The sequence below is a fragment of the Acomys minous genome (assembly GCF_964271855.1).
Source record: "Acomys minous genome assembly, chromosome: 2".
NCBI lineage: Eukaryota > Metazoa > Chordata > Mammalia > Rodentia > Muridae > Acomys > Acomys minous.
Window position 1 is genome coordinate 15,257,226 of NC_140484.1, and position 12,178 is coordinate 15,269,403.

The following is a 12,178-nucleotide window of genomic DNA, read 5'->3' on the forward strand; positions in this document are numbered from 1 at the left end:
TGTTTTGGCTTTGTTATTTTTAAAAATATTTTTTATTAATTTATTCATATTACATCGCAATGGTTATCCCCTCCCTAGTATCGTCCCATTCTTCCCTCCCTCCTATTTTCCCCCTACTCCCCTCCCCTATGACTGTTCCTGAGGGGGGCCTCCTCCCCCTGTACATGCTCATAGGGTATCAAGTCTCTTCTTGGTAGCCTGCTATCCTTCCTGAGTGCCACCAGGCCTCCCCATCCAGGGGACATGGTCAAATATGGGGCACCAGAGTTCATGTGAAAGTCAGACCCCACTCTCCACTCAACTGTGGAGAATGTCCTGTCCATTGGCTAGATCTGGGTAGGGGTTCAAAGTTTACTGCATATATTGTCCTTGGCTGGTGCCATAGTTTGAGCAGGCCCAGATCTGCCCATCATAATGTTCTTCTTGTAGGTTTCTAGGACCCTCTGGATTCTTCTATTTCCCCATTCTCCCTTGCTTCTCTCACCTAGAGTCCCAATAGGATGTCCTCCCCTCTGTCCCACTTTCCTTATAAGTGAAAACTTTCATGGGACATGCCCCTTGGGCTAGTGTGCAGATTTAAGTGAGTATATACCATTTGACTCTTTCTGCTTCTGGGTTAACTCACTCATTATTATCATTTCTAGTTGAATGTATTTGTCCACAAATTTCTGGAATTCCTTGTTTTTAATAGCTGAGTAGTATTCCATAGTGTGAATGTACACAGTTTCTTTATCCATTCTTCTACTGAGGGACACTTAGGCTGTTTCCATGTTCTGGCTATTATGAATAAGGCCGCTATGAACATGGTTGAGCAAATGTTCTTGTTGTGTGCTGGAGCATCTTCTGGGTATATTCCAAGGAGTGGAATAGCTGGGTCTTCCCTATTCCCAGTTTTCTGATATAGCACCAGACAGAGTTCCAAAGTGGCTGTACTAGTTTGCATTCCCACCAGCAATGAAGGAGTGTTCCTCTCTCTCCACATCCTTGCCAGCATATAGTGTTGCTTGAATTTTTGATCTTAGCCATTCTGATGGGTGTAAGATGGAATCTCAGTGTTGTTTTGATTTGCATTTCCCTGATGACTAAGGAGGTTGAGCATTTCTTTAAGTGTTTCTCAGCCATTTGATATTCCTCTGTTGAGAATTCTTTGTTTAGTTCCGAGCTCTATTTCTCAATTGGGTTATTTGGTTTGGTGATATTTAATTTCTTGAGTTCTTTAGATCTAATATTTTAGATATTAGACCTTTGTCAGATGTAGGGTGGTTTTGTTATTTTTAACCAAAAACTTTTATTTTGAAATAATTCTATATTTATAGGATGTTACAAAATAGAACAGAGGGCTACTTGTATAACATCTTATACACTGTAGTAGAGTGTCAAAAGCAGACCAACAGGGGTACACCCAAAGGCCTTTCTTCTGTACCCACCACCACAGTCAAGATACAGATTCCCAACACCCTTCATAGTCATGCCCACCGTCCTGTAACTCCCAGAAGCACTTAGATGCTCTCTATCTCTAATTTTGTTATTTTGAAGATAGGATATAAATGGAATCATAGGGCACGTTACCTGCTTTTTTCTTTTTTCCCTGAGACAGGTACTCATTCTGTAGACCAGGCTGGCCTTGAACTCAACAGAAATCCACCTGCCTCTGCCTCCCAGAGTTTTGCTATTAAAGGTGTGCGCCACCATGAATTAATTTTAAATTAAGAAAAAATTTCAACATTTACGTGCATGTGTTTTGCACATGTGTTTGTCTGTGCATTGCGTGTGTGCTTGGTGCCTGCAGAGGCCAAAAGAGGGCATGGGGTTCCCTACAGCTGGAATTACAGATGGCTGTGAGGTGCCGTGTGGATGCTGGAAGCAGAGCCTGGGTTCTTTGGAAGAGTAGCCAGTGTTCTTAATTGCTGAACCATCTCTCTAGCCCTCAGATTTAAATTGTTGATCCCGTCTAAATTCCTGAGTTTTCCTCTAATCAGTTTTGCCACATCTGAACTCTTCAGCCAGCCCTGAGTTTTAAGCAGCATGAACTGCGTAGCAAGAGTAAGGCTGTTTCTTGCCTGTGTCTTCTCAGTTGCTCCAGCTCTGCCTCTTCTCTCCTCCTCACTAAAAAGGGGAAGCCAAATGCCTTCCTCCTGAAGCATACACCCCACAGCTAGTCCTTCTAGGGCAGTCTCAGCACATGACGCTTAACTGAGCACATTGTTGTTGCCATCCTGATGAGCATCTGAGAACAGCGATAGGATGCTCAGAATTTCCCCAAATAGCCAGGCGTAATCCCAGCACTCGGGGAGGGAGAGGCTGGCAGATGGCTGTGAGTTCAAGGCCAGCCTTGAACAAAACAAATCCAAGACAGCCAAGGCTACACAGAGAAACCCTGGCTCGGGGAAAGAAAAAAAAAAAAAACCCAACCTAAACCAACCAACCAAACATTCCTCAAACTATATTGTCTTCGGTCAGCTCTGAGGGTGGGAATGGCTGCTCTTCACTGAGGTGGATTTGCTTCTTGAATCTGTGGGCCTGGACAAGAAGCAAGCTGAATCTCTCTCCTATAAAACAGGCCTCCGGGGGTCTGAAAACCCTGTGCCTGCCCTTCCAAGGTCCTCTTTTTCCCAGGCCCACCATTTTAGTTCCTTGCTTGTTCTTCATAAATGTTGTTAATCAGTTACATAGCTTTGGGCTCTAAGTAATGAAAATCTAATTCACACAACTCAAATAAGAATGGAATTATGAGTGAAGATGACAGAGAGCCCAGCAGTTGGGTGGAAGGGCGATGAGTTCAGTAGCTCCAGACCGTGAGGGCCCATATCAACTCAGCTTTCCCCGGCCATCCCGTCGGGGCGGCTTGTTTAGAACAGGGCCACCAACTCATTAGGCAGCATTCAAAGGTAGAGGGAAGATTTGTCTGTGTCTGGGGCCATCTTACAATGAAAAAGCCTTTCCCGGGAACACTTAACAGATTTGTCCTCACATCCTCACATTCAAGGTCTCATCCTAAACCAAACCCTGGCAAGGGGCAAGGAAGGCACCATTGTGCTTTGCCTCTTTGGCCTGTGAGAAGAGCCAGCTTCTCCTAGACTGGCAGAAAAAGGCAGGTGTTGAATCCAGGTTTGGTTAACAGGAAAGAACATGGGCAGTGGGACAGTGGCGTCCTATGGAGCAGCCTCGCTGGCTTCAGGACCATTTTACCTTAATGTTTATGATTCAGTCCTCTGAGCACTGACCAGTCCACGCGTGGTCTCATGTGAGATGAGTGCTGTCACCTCCCTCACTTTAGATCCACTAGTTTTGTTAATGCAGTAAGTGGTCACATCACCCCATGCCAGCTTAGCTAAGACTTCTAGGGCTCCTGTGATCTCATGTCCTAGGGTTGTTGGCATCTTGCACACTGTGGAGTTTGTTCTCCTGAATTCATTCTGTAGAACTGCCACCAGTCCTTGCCCCTTGTAAGGCTGAGGCAGGAGGGCCTCTCTCATGGAGCTACGTGCTGGAGGCAGTAGGAGCTTAGAAGCTCTGACTGTGTGGCCTTACAGGGTCCCACTCCAGGTCTGCACTGCCAACCTCCTCTGGGCCTCTCTGGACTTTGCTTTTCACATTAGGGACTGAAAAATGGGATTTCATTGTTCCTGATAACATAAGTGGTTATGATTAAATAACTATGAAAATGCTTCCCACTGTCTGACACATGTATCCTTTGCCTTCTTCCACAGTACCAAAGAGCTTGTGGGGACCTCACCTCTCAGTTTCTAGAATACCAGTAGTAGAGGCCAATAGTAGGAGAGGAAACCACTGGCCTCACAGCACAGAGAAGGGTCTTGCCAATAGGGCTGTGGTCCATGGATGGGCATTTGTGCCAGCAGTTTCAGTTTCACACAATTGAGGCTCATGTGCCATCACCCCCTTAGCCTGGGCCCTTCTCAGAGAGGGTGGCCTGGGTACATCACCATGGCCTAGCAGCATCTCAAAGGTTGGATGATCTGTGGGCAGTAGTGGCCTTTAATCCCAGCACTTGGGAGGCTGAGGCAGGTGGATCTCTGCATTCACAGCCAGCCTGGTCTACATTGTGAGTTCCAGGACAAGCCAGTACTATAGAGAGAGACCCTGTCTCAGCAAAGGTCAGATGGCCTGTGGTTACTTTGAAGGGGATTTAAGATCAAGATGCAGTTCTAAGGGACTGGCTCTTTGAACATCATTCTCATGAAATCCCTAACCCTCATCAGCTCCAAGCACTGACACTTTACTGAATTCAAAATGAACCTAAGTAAGAATGGGCACAAGCTGCCAGCTGTGGTGGCGCACGCCTTTAATCCCAGCACTCAGGAGGCCGAGGCAGGCAGATCGCTGTGAGTTCGAGGCCAGCCTGGTCTACAAAGAGTCCAGGACAGCCAAGGATAATAACACAGAGAAACACAGAGAAACAAACAAACAAACAAAAAAACCAACCAACCAACAAACAAACAAAAAGAATGGGCACAAGACAGCTGAGGCCTTGGGTTGCACTCGAATCAAATCAGTTATTGTCACTGTATTTTCTGGCCACTTCTGGGTTCTGCATGTGACAGGGCCACCCTAGGTATCACATGGTGTTGCCTCCTCTCTAGCTCCAGAATGCCCTACTCATCATGGGAAGAGGCAGCTGAGCAGGGCAGGGTGAAGAGATGCCCGGGTGGGAGGAAATAGATGGCCAGGACAACTCTGGAGCTGTCTTTCCTAAAGAAGCCCAAGCAGATAATAAAGCCATGTAGAAAACAGGATTAAGGTAATGAACAGGCAGGACCAAGTTTGATCTTTCAATAACACCAAAGCCCGACTGACAGGCAATCTGCAAGGTGGAGTGGTATTGCCGGCAGGACGCTGGCTGGGCGGAATGCACCGGCTGGATGCTTTGCTTTTAACCTGTCACCGCCGAAACCTGAGCGCAGCCTGAATTTTCTTTTATGTGTGTGCTGACTTGGGGTGGGGGTGGCTCTCGGCATCTGGGCTACCCTTAGGTGATAGTGGGGGCTGGGACACCCAGGAGGTGCAGTTATCCCACTGGGCACCATCTGTGCCACCTTTAGAGCTAGTGCCACAGTTCATCTCTCAGGTACCCATTCCAAGCAGCCTGCACTGTGGTCAGAATATCCGGACAGTCCTTTCCGGGTACCCAGGGGCTAAGCAGGGAAGAGAGGTGAGGAAGGTACTGGCTAGAGCTTGCCTGTCCTATCTCCTTTTCCGTTTTTTCCTGTTGGAACATCACAGTAGATTAAGTCCAAGGAGAGGGGATTCCCAATGAGGAGGATGGGCCCCACATTCAGTTGCAAGGTGCACAAGACCCAGTGTCTGACAGCTGACGGTCTTCAGGCTCAGAGTTCAGTTCTCTAGTGACAGCCAGCCACTGAAGTAGTCTTGTCAGGCTCTGAGGAACTGTGCCAGAGCCATCCTATTCCATAATGTGAGGCCTGAGGAATCAGCGTATACTTCGTATCCTCTGCATTTTAACACGGCACTTGCATAGGCCCAGGGGTGCCAGCGTTGGCGCCCGCACACAACTCCCAGCTATTGGAAGGCCTAGTAGGTCTCAGTGCCTGACATCACCTTTCACCACTGTGAGCCTGCTGTTGCTATATATAGGACTTACATTTTCTACCAGCAGGCATTTGAGCTGCCTGGTTCTAGCATTGGTTCCTTAGAGCAGAGCACTCTGGGTACCCCTGTGGCTGGGGATGGGTAAGCTGCAGGGTGGAGAAGCCTATGACTCCAGACCTGAAGTTGTCACAGGGGGTCCAGCCATTGGCCCTAAGCCATCCTGGGGACTATGAAGTAGGGAAGGGAAGCATGTAGGGGGCTTTTGGTGACTTCACTGTTCCTAAGGCATTGAGCCCCCGGGTACTGCCACCATACAGGTTGTGTGTTCACAGGTCTCCTCACAAAAACCTTTGCTTCCCTGTCCCCTAAGGCCAGGGTCATCTCTGTTCTCTGATTTGCTTTCATTTCTATCTTGAAGCTATTAAGTCTCTTCTCAACCAGGGAATGGTCAGGTCAGCCCAGTGGCTGGAAAGCATCTCTGCCTTAGGGAAGCTCCTATGTCAGCATTATCGGTGTCCCCTCATGACTCCTTGCTCTGTCCCCATGGCCTCTTCTATTGAGTACTGAGTTAGCCTGCTTGTAAGGGCTACCTGGTCAGCCCCAGATATGCTGGCGATCTAGCCTCACCTTGTGAGGGCACCGTGTGAGGGCACCTTGTGAGGGCACCTTGTGAGGGCACCTTGTGAGGGCACCTTGTGAGGGCACCTTGTGAGGGCACCTTGTGAGGGCAGTCTGTGACTAGGGGGCATTTGCTAACCACACACGCAGAGGCACAGGGATGGAGACAGAAACTGTGCTCAGCCCAGGCTGGTGCAGTGAGGACATCATGCACGCCCATCCCACCCAGATGTGGCTTTGTCTGCCTGGCCTTTCTCTCCCCCGCCCTGTGCAGGGGCCTGGCCTTCAGTCAGGGTGATTACGGGACTGCCCCTCTTGAAAGTACCTGCCTTCTCCTTTGAAAGTATTACTGACAGCTTTTTCATTCTTTTTTTTTTCTTTACTTCTTGAAGGAACCCTGTAATTTCTTATTCTTTCTCCCCCTTTGCTTTTGCTTTCTTGTCCCCTCTGTCCCCCTGAACTCTTTGAAATCCGCTCTCTGCCTGCTGACACCAAACTGATACTTTGCGTTTCACTTCTCCTTATCCCTTTATGGCAACAGATGTTGAAATTTTGTATCCTTTTATCTGTCCGCTGCCCTTTCCTGTAATTACATCGCCTTGTTAGCAGTACAAAGTGGGCTGCCTGGCCTTTGAGCCATTGTGTCTGAACACGTGTGCTCTGGTGGGTGCTGGAGGGGTTGCATGCTCACACACACGTGACAGACACTCTGCGCCTTCTCCTCATACCTGGTGTAGCAGGGACGATAACTTCAGCAGCATCTGTATCCCCCACATCTCCACTGTTACAGTTGGAATCTGGGGCAGGTGGTTCAGTCAGCAAAGATTCTTGTCACTGAGGCTGACAACTTGTGTTTGATCCCCAGAACCTACATGGGAGGAAGGAACTGCCTCCTTTAAATTGCCCCGACTTCCGGAAGCACACCATGGCACCCGCAACCTTTCCAAGAAAGATTTGGGAAAAACTTTTAATTTGGGGTATGTTCTCTAGATTCTCTTACCCCCATTGAGGACCTCCCCCTTAGGCACCTATGAGGTACAGAGGCTTGCAGAGTACAGATGAGGACCTGGTCATGGACCCTGGATCTACTGGGGCAAGGCCAGCTGGGCAACTGGTCAGATGGTGTCTAAGGTACTGTGTGTGTGAGAGCGGTGGGGAGAGCCACCACCAAGACTGTACATTGGAACGTGCAGATCTGATTCTACGGTCTTGACTTCTGTTTATCAGGTGCAGCCTGAGCCTTGGCTTATTCATCTGTAAAGTGGGGTTAAGAGAGCTCGAGACTATTCTAAGGACCACATGAGCCAGTATATGGGAAGCACTCAGCTTGGTGGCTGCCAGACATGGGGAGTCTACCATGTGAGCTGCTCCAAAGGTAGCAGCTACTCAGGCCATCTCCATTTCTGGAGTGATACTAGGGTGATTTTGCAGCTTGGTCCATCTCCTGGATTCTATTTTCTTAGTGTGTGACTTAAAAGTATTTCCTCTGTAGCTTTGGCTTCTTTATTCATGATCTATAGGCTGATCTGGGACTCTGCCCCTGTGGTCTGGATGCTGGAGACTGCCACACGTCCCCTCACACTGCCCATGCCTCTAGCCCAATCAAAGGCTCAGCCTCACCTTTCTCATTGCCATTTCTTTTCATTGTCTGGCACCATCCATCACTAACTGAAGAAGCACTTATTCCCCTCACCCAAAAATGTCTATTTTCCATTCTAGAACACTTTTTAAAAAAGGATTTATTTACTTTATTTATTGCATGTGAGTGCTTTATAGAAGAGGGCAGCAGATCTCATTAGAGATGGTTGTGAGCCACCGTGTGGTTGCTGGGAATTGATCTCAGGACCTCTGGAAGAGTAGGTGGCGCTCTTAACCACTGAGCCATCTCTCCAGCCCTCGAGAACACTTTTTTCTTTGAATTATTAGCTGAGTATAAATGTAGACTTCTGTCCCCCACTGGACGAACACTCCTTAATGAGGGACAGTGTCTCCTTCATAGTGCAGCCACATCTCCCTGCAGTTTCTGTTAAGGCACAGGACCTTGCATGTGGAAGGTGCTCCATTGATGGGTAAGGGAAGAGAGAGAAGAGGAGAAATCACTCACTCTTTAGTGACCCTGGCCTGATATAACCTTCAGGCCTTTTGGCCTTGGAGAGAAGAAATAAGCTGCTTGTCATACCTCAGTGATTTCTTCCCTCCAAACTACTGTTAAGGCTCAGGTGAGGTGTCTTGGCTTTACCCAAAGGGAAGCAGAATATGTATGCGTAAGGACTCCAGCAAGCACCACCAGGCACCAGGAAAATGGTGTGAGAGCCACAGCATGCATCACTATGGACTGGGAGCCTCAGAATATTCTAGTACAAGAGGCCTGTGGTGAGTGTATGGGCCAGGAGAGGTGTAAAGAGTGAAGCAGGGTTGCTGAATGGTATTGGTGGCGCACACTCTTAATCCGCAGCGCATGGTGAATCTCTGAGTTTGAGGCCAGCCTGGTCTTCTACAGAGTGAGTTTGAGGACAGCCAAGGCTACACAGAAGAAACCCTGTCTCCAAAAAAGAAAGAAAAGCAGCAGAGGAGGAGGGGGACTAGGGAGAATGCTTCTGACAACTGGGCCATAGTGGCTGATGGCAGGACAGCATTTTTCTCTTCCTTGTCCTCAGCGGGGTGAGCCAGGTCCCAGTGGGCTTGTTTGGGCCCAGGCACTAGAGGCTCCCAAGGGGAGGCTGCAGAGGCTGTGCCAGGCGAACGGGCCTCCTTCAGCACTCGTGCTTTAGCCTGTCTCGTTCATCAGGCTCTCCCTGCAGGCCGCCCCATCTGTCTTTATCTTTCCCTGGGTGGAGAGAGAATTGCTGGAGTCAGCTTCGGGAGGCTGGGTGTGCAGGTCCCCAGCCCTCAGCAGTTCCTAGAGGCCTCGGCTTTGTCCACAAGATCTGGAAGGGAAGGGACTTTTTGTCTGACTCTCTATAGTGACAAGCCCAGTTTTTGCTCCTGTGTTGGCCTGGGGCTCAGAACAGCAGCCCTGTTCCCACACAAGTTGTGGGACAGCCAAAGCTCTGCACACACCACCCCGTTTGCCCCCTACAGTGAGAGGCTGAGAAGCATTCTTAACATTCTTTCCAGAGAAAAGGGGTGAAACGTCTGAATTTGGGGGTCACACGTTATACAAATTGCAATCTAATCGTTTTTGCAAGAACACACTTGCAGTGAGAAAAGCGGCAGAGAAAAGCTGAAGACACAGACTGTTTAGAGCTTTTGTTGACCAGCTTCTCCCTCCATCACAACAGTTAAGCTACAGTTTTCTACTTAAATTGGGGCTGGGATGGGATTCCAAAGGGCCCACGGTGCCATTTCTGTTTGTTTTCTCAAATCAAAGCCCCAGCAGGGCTCCTATTAGAAGAGACAGGCCATTCCCCAGAGCCTGGTGTGTCAGCTGATGCTCTGAACTTAACCTTGCAGTGCTATACAACAGAGCATTGAGAGTCCTGAGCCTCAAGGCCAAAGAAATTGTATCTTTTTATTGGTGGTTTAAAGTGTGTGTGGCCACTTGAGAGACCCAGAGAAGGTAAAGCAGAAACCTCTCAGGCCAGAGCAAGCAGATGACGGGCTGGGCCTCCGAGGATCTCCAAATGCCTTGGCCTGTGCTGTATTGGTGGCTTCTTGGGAAGTGGACAAGATCCAGATTAGTGGCTCTGTCTGCATGTGTCCCCTCTCTCACTTCCAACCCCACGAGCACTGGGTGCCCAGCACTCATTCTCTCAGAAGCCCAGCAACAGGGTGGGCAGATGCGGCTCCACCGGGCTCCACCCCTACCCCAGTCTTTCATCTTCTATTTCAAACAAACATGAAATTACTTCCATAGATTAAAGGGGAGAGCTCCTCAATCATTCCTTACAGCCTCACTAATGGAGTGGGCAGGGCCCCAAAATCTGGAAAGAAGAGGAAGGATTGTAGCGTGCAGCAGCTCCCACCTGGTGTACACATACGCAAGCGTACCTCTGAGATGGAGACCCTGCCCCCCTCCCATGGCTGTCATGGTTGGTGGCTGGTCTAGAAAGGCAGGGCCCCTCTGGAAGCAAGGCCCACTGGTCTGTATCAGATACTGACATGGAGAGAAGATGTCTACTGTTCCCTCAGGAAGACAAGACAAGCCTGGGTTTTTGGCTTGGTTTGGTTTTTCAAGACAGGGTTTCTCTGTGAGTATCCCTGGCTGTCCTGGAACTTACTTTGTAGCTCAGGCTGGCCTTGAACTTATAGAGATCAACCTGCCTCTGCCTCCTGAGTGCTGGGATTAAAAGTGTGGCCACCACCACCACCCAGCCTATCTTTATCTCCCAGGCTAGCTCTGGAACACTGCAGACATATAGAAAGAATGTCCTGGGAATGTGGCTGGGCACAGAGGTGCCAATTTGGGACTTAACCATTGTGTGAACAGCAGCAGGGATCCTTAGAAGCCTTCACAGTGTTCACAGTGAAAGGTCAAGTAGGTAGAGAGAGCGCCCCAGGCTGTCTTCAGTGCTTTTTAGGATGGGGGCTTTTTGGGGAGTAGGCTGGGGACAACCTGGAGCTGAATCTACATTTAGACACATGCCTGGTAGCCCAGGCACTGCTCAGGCCACTGAGTCAATGAAGTCCCCTCTGCCCTGGGCCTCTTACCTGAGCATCCCCCATGGTGTGTGCATGGCTTTGTCCCTCCTGTCTGTCACACCATGAAGGAGGCCTTGTGAAGGAGGCTGAGGCACCGGGCCAGAGGGGGCCGCTTCTCCTTCATTCCCTCCAAACATTCTGCAGAAGCTCAGTGCATCCACCGGTCCCCAGGCCACAAGGATTAGCTCGTGCACTTGATGTTGAGGGGCAGTTGCTAGGGCCAAGAGGCCCCCCTATGTGGTTGCTAGGGGTCTGGCATGGGGTGAGAGGTCTGCCCACTGCCGCGGTCACGGAGGGAATTACACAGTCACAAAGAAATTGTTCTTCTCAGTAATCTGTTCTCGGCCACCGGGTGGGTGTGGGTGGGGGAGCAGGCTGGAGCCCAGCAGGCTGGGGGCTGTGATCACAGAGGCGTGTTAGCCCTGGGCTGGGGGCCAGAGACCGAGAACACCAGGGACCAGCACACTAAGCTGCTTTCTCAGCTATTTCTGTCCCTGAACACAAAGGTGTTTACTTGTTTTAACATCTCCTAGGACTCCCCTTTCTCCCTTTGTGTGGTCTTTATCCCCAATAAGGTTTGAGCCCCAGATTACAGGCAGGAATTAAGGCACTGGACTCAGGCAGCTCAGAACTGCATGACCTGCCAGATCAAGGAGTATAAAGTAACCAAGTGTGTGCTTCTGAGGGGGCCCGACCCCTTCAGCAAGACCCATTCATTGCCCCAGAGTGAGCAGGCAGGCGGCATGCAGGTGTGATGGAGGAGGGCTATTGCATTTGCCCCACTGAGGCTTCAGCTGGGGGCTGGGATAGTGGGGGAGGGGTGGGCAGCGTTGCTATGTGGAGGTCTAGTGGCTAGGCATATCCTCCTATAGCCCTCTTCTTCAGGGAGCACCCATCCCCCAAAGCCCACCCCCCTCTCCCCCCCCCCCCCCCCCCGTGACGGAGAGCTATGTATCCCCCCAAGGTCCGATGCCAACATGGCCAAGGTGGACAGCCTTCCACTTCCTGTCCCTCTTTTCTCCTCCAGTGGGCAGCTGATCACACATCTTGGCAGTGACTTTCCACCAGGGGCTGGGGTGCTGGATGTCATGTATGAGTCCCCGTCTACACTGTTGTCCTGTGGTTATGACACCTATGTTCGCTTCTGGGACCTCCGCACAAGTACCCGGTGAGTATGCCGGATGGGTAGGACTTGACGGAGCCCTGGACCAGTGCAGGCTCCTTTTAGTCCCTGTCAGCATGGTCATATCAAGTTCAGCTTCTGCACCCTTAGGCAGCTCTGGTCATTACAGCCTGGGAGACTAAGAGAAGGCAGACATTTCTCAGCGCCTCTACAAGTCAGCAGGAAACT

At 50.0% G+C, this 12,178-nt stretch overlaps 1 protein-coding gene across 4 annotated transcripts in view; it reads left to right on the forward strand.

Moving 5' to 3' along the window:
* The window catches only part of FBXW4 (F-box and WD repeat domain containing 4), a 79,583-nt gene that overhangs the window by 66,174 nt on the left and 1,231 nt on the right, over nucleotides 1-12,178 (forward strand). For 2 of the 4 annotated variants that reach the window (XR_014777538.1, XM_084773745.1), the window contains one exon: nucleotides 11,855-11,995. Coding sequence is in view for 2 of the 4 variants with exons in the window: in XM_084773745.1 (XP_084629871.1) it covers nucleotides 11,855-11,995 (141 nt within the window). In the remaining 2 variants the exon portion in view is untranslated. Of the gene's footprint in view, nucleotides 1-7,051; nucleotides 7,164-11,854; nucleotides 11,996-12,178 lie in introns of those variants that run through there. The other 2 variants (XR_014777539.1, XM_084773746.1) reach the window with 2 other exon arrangements.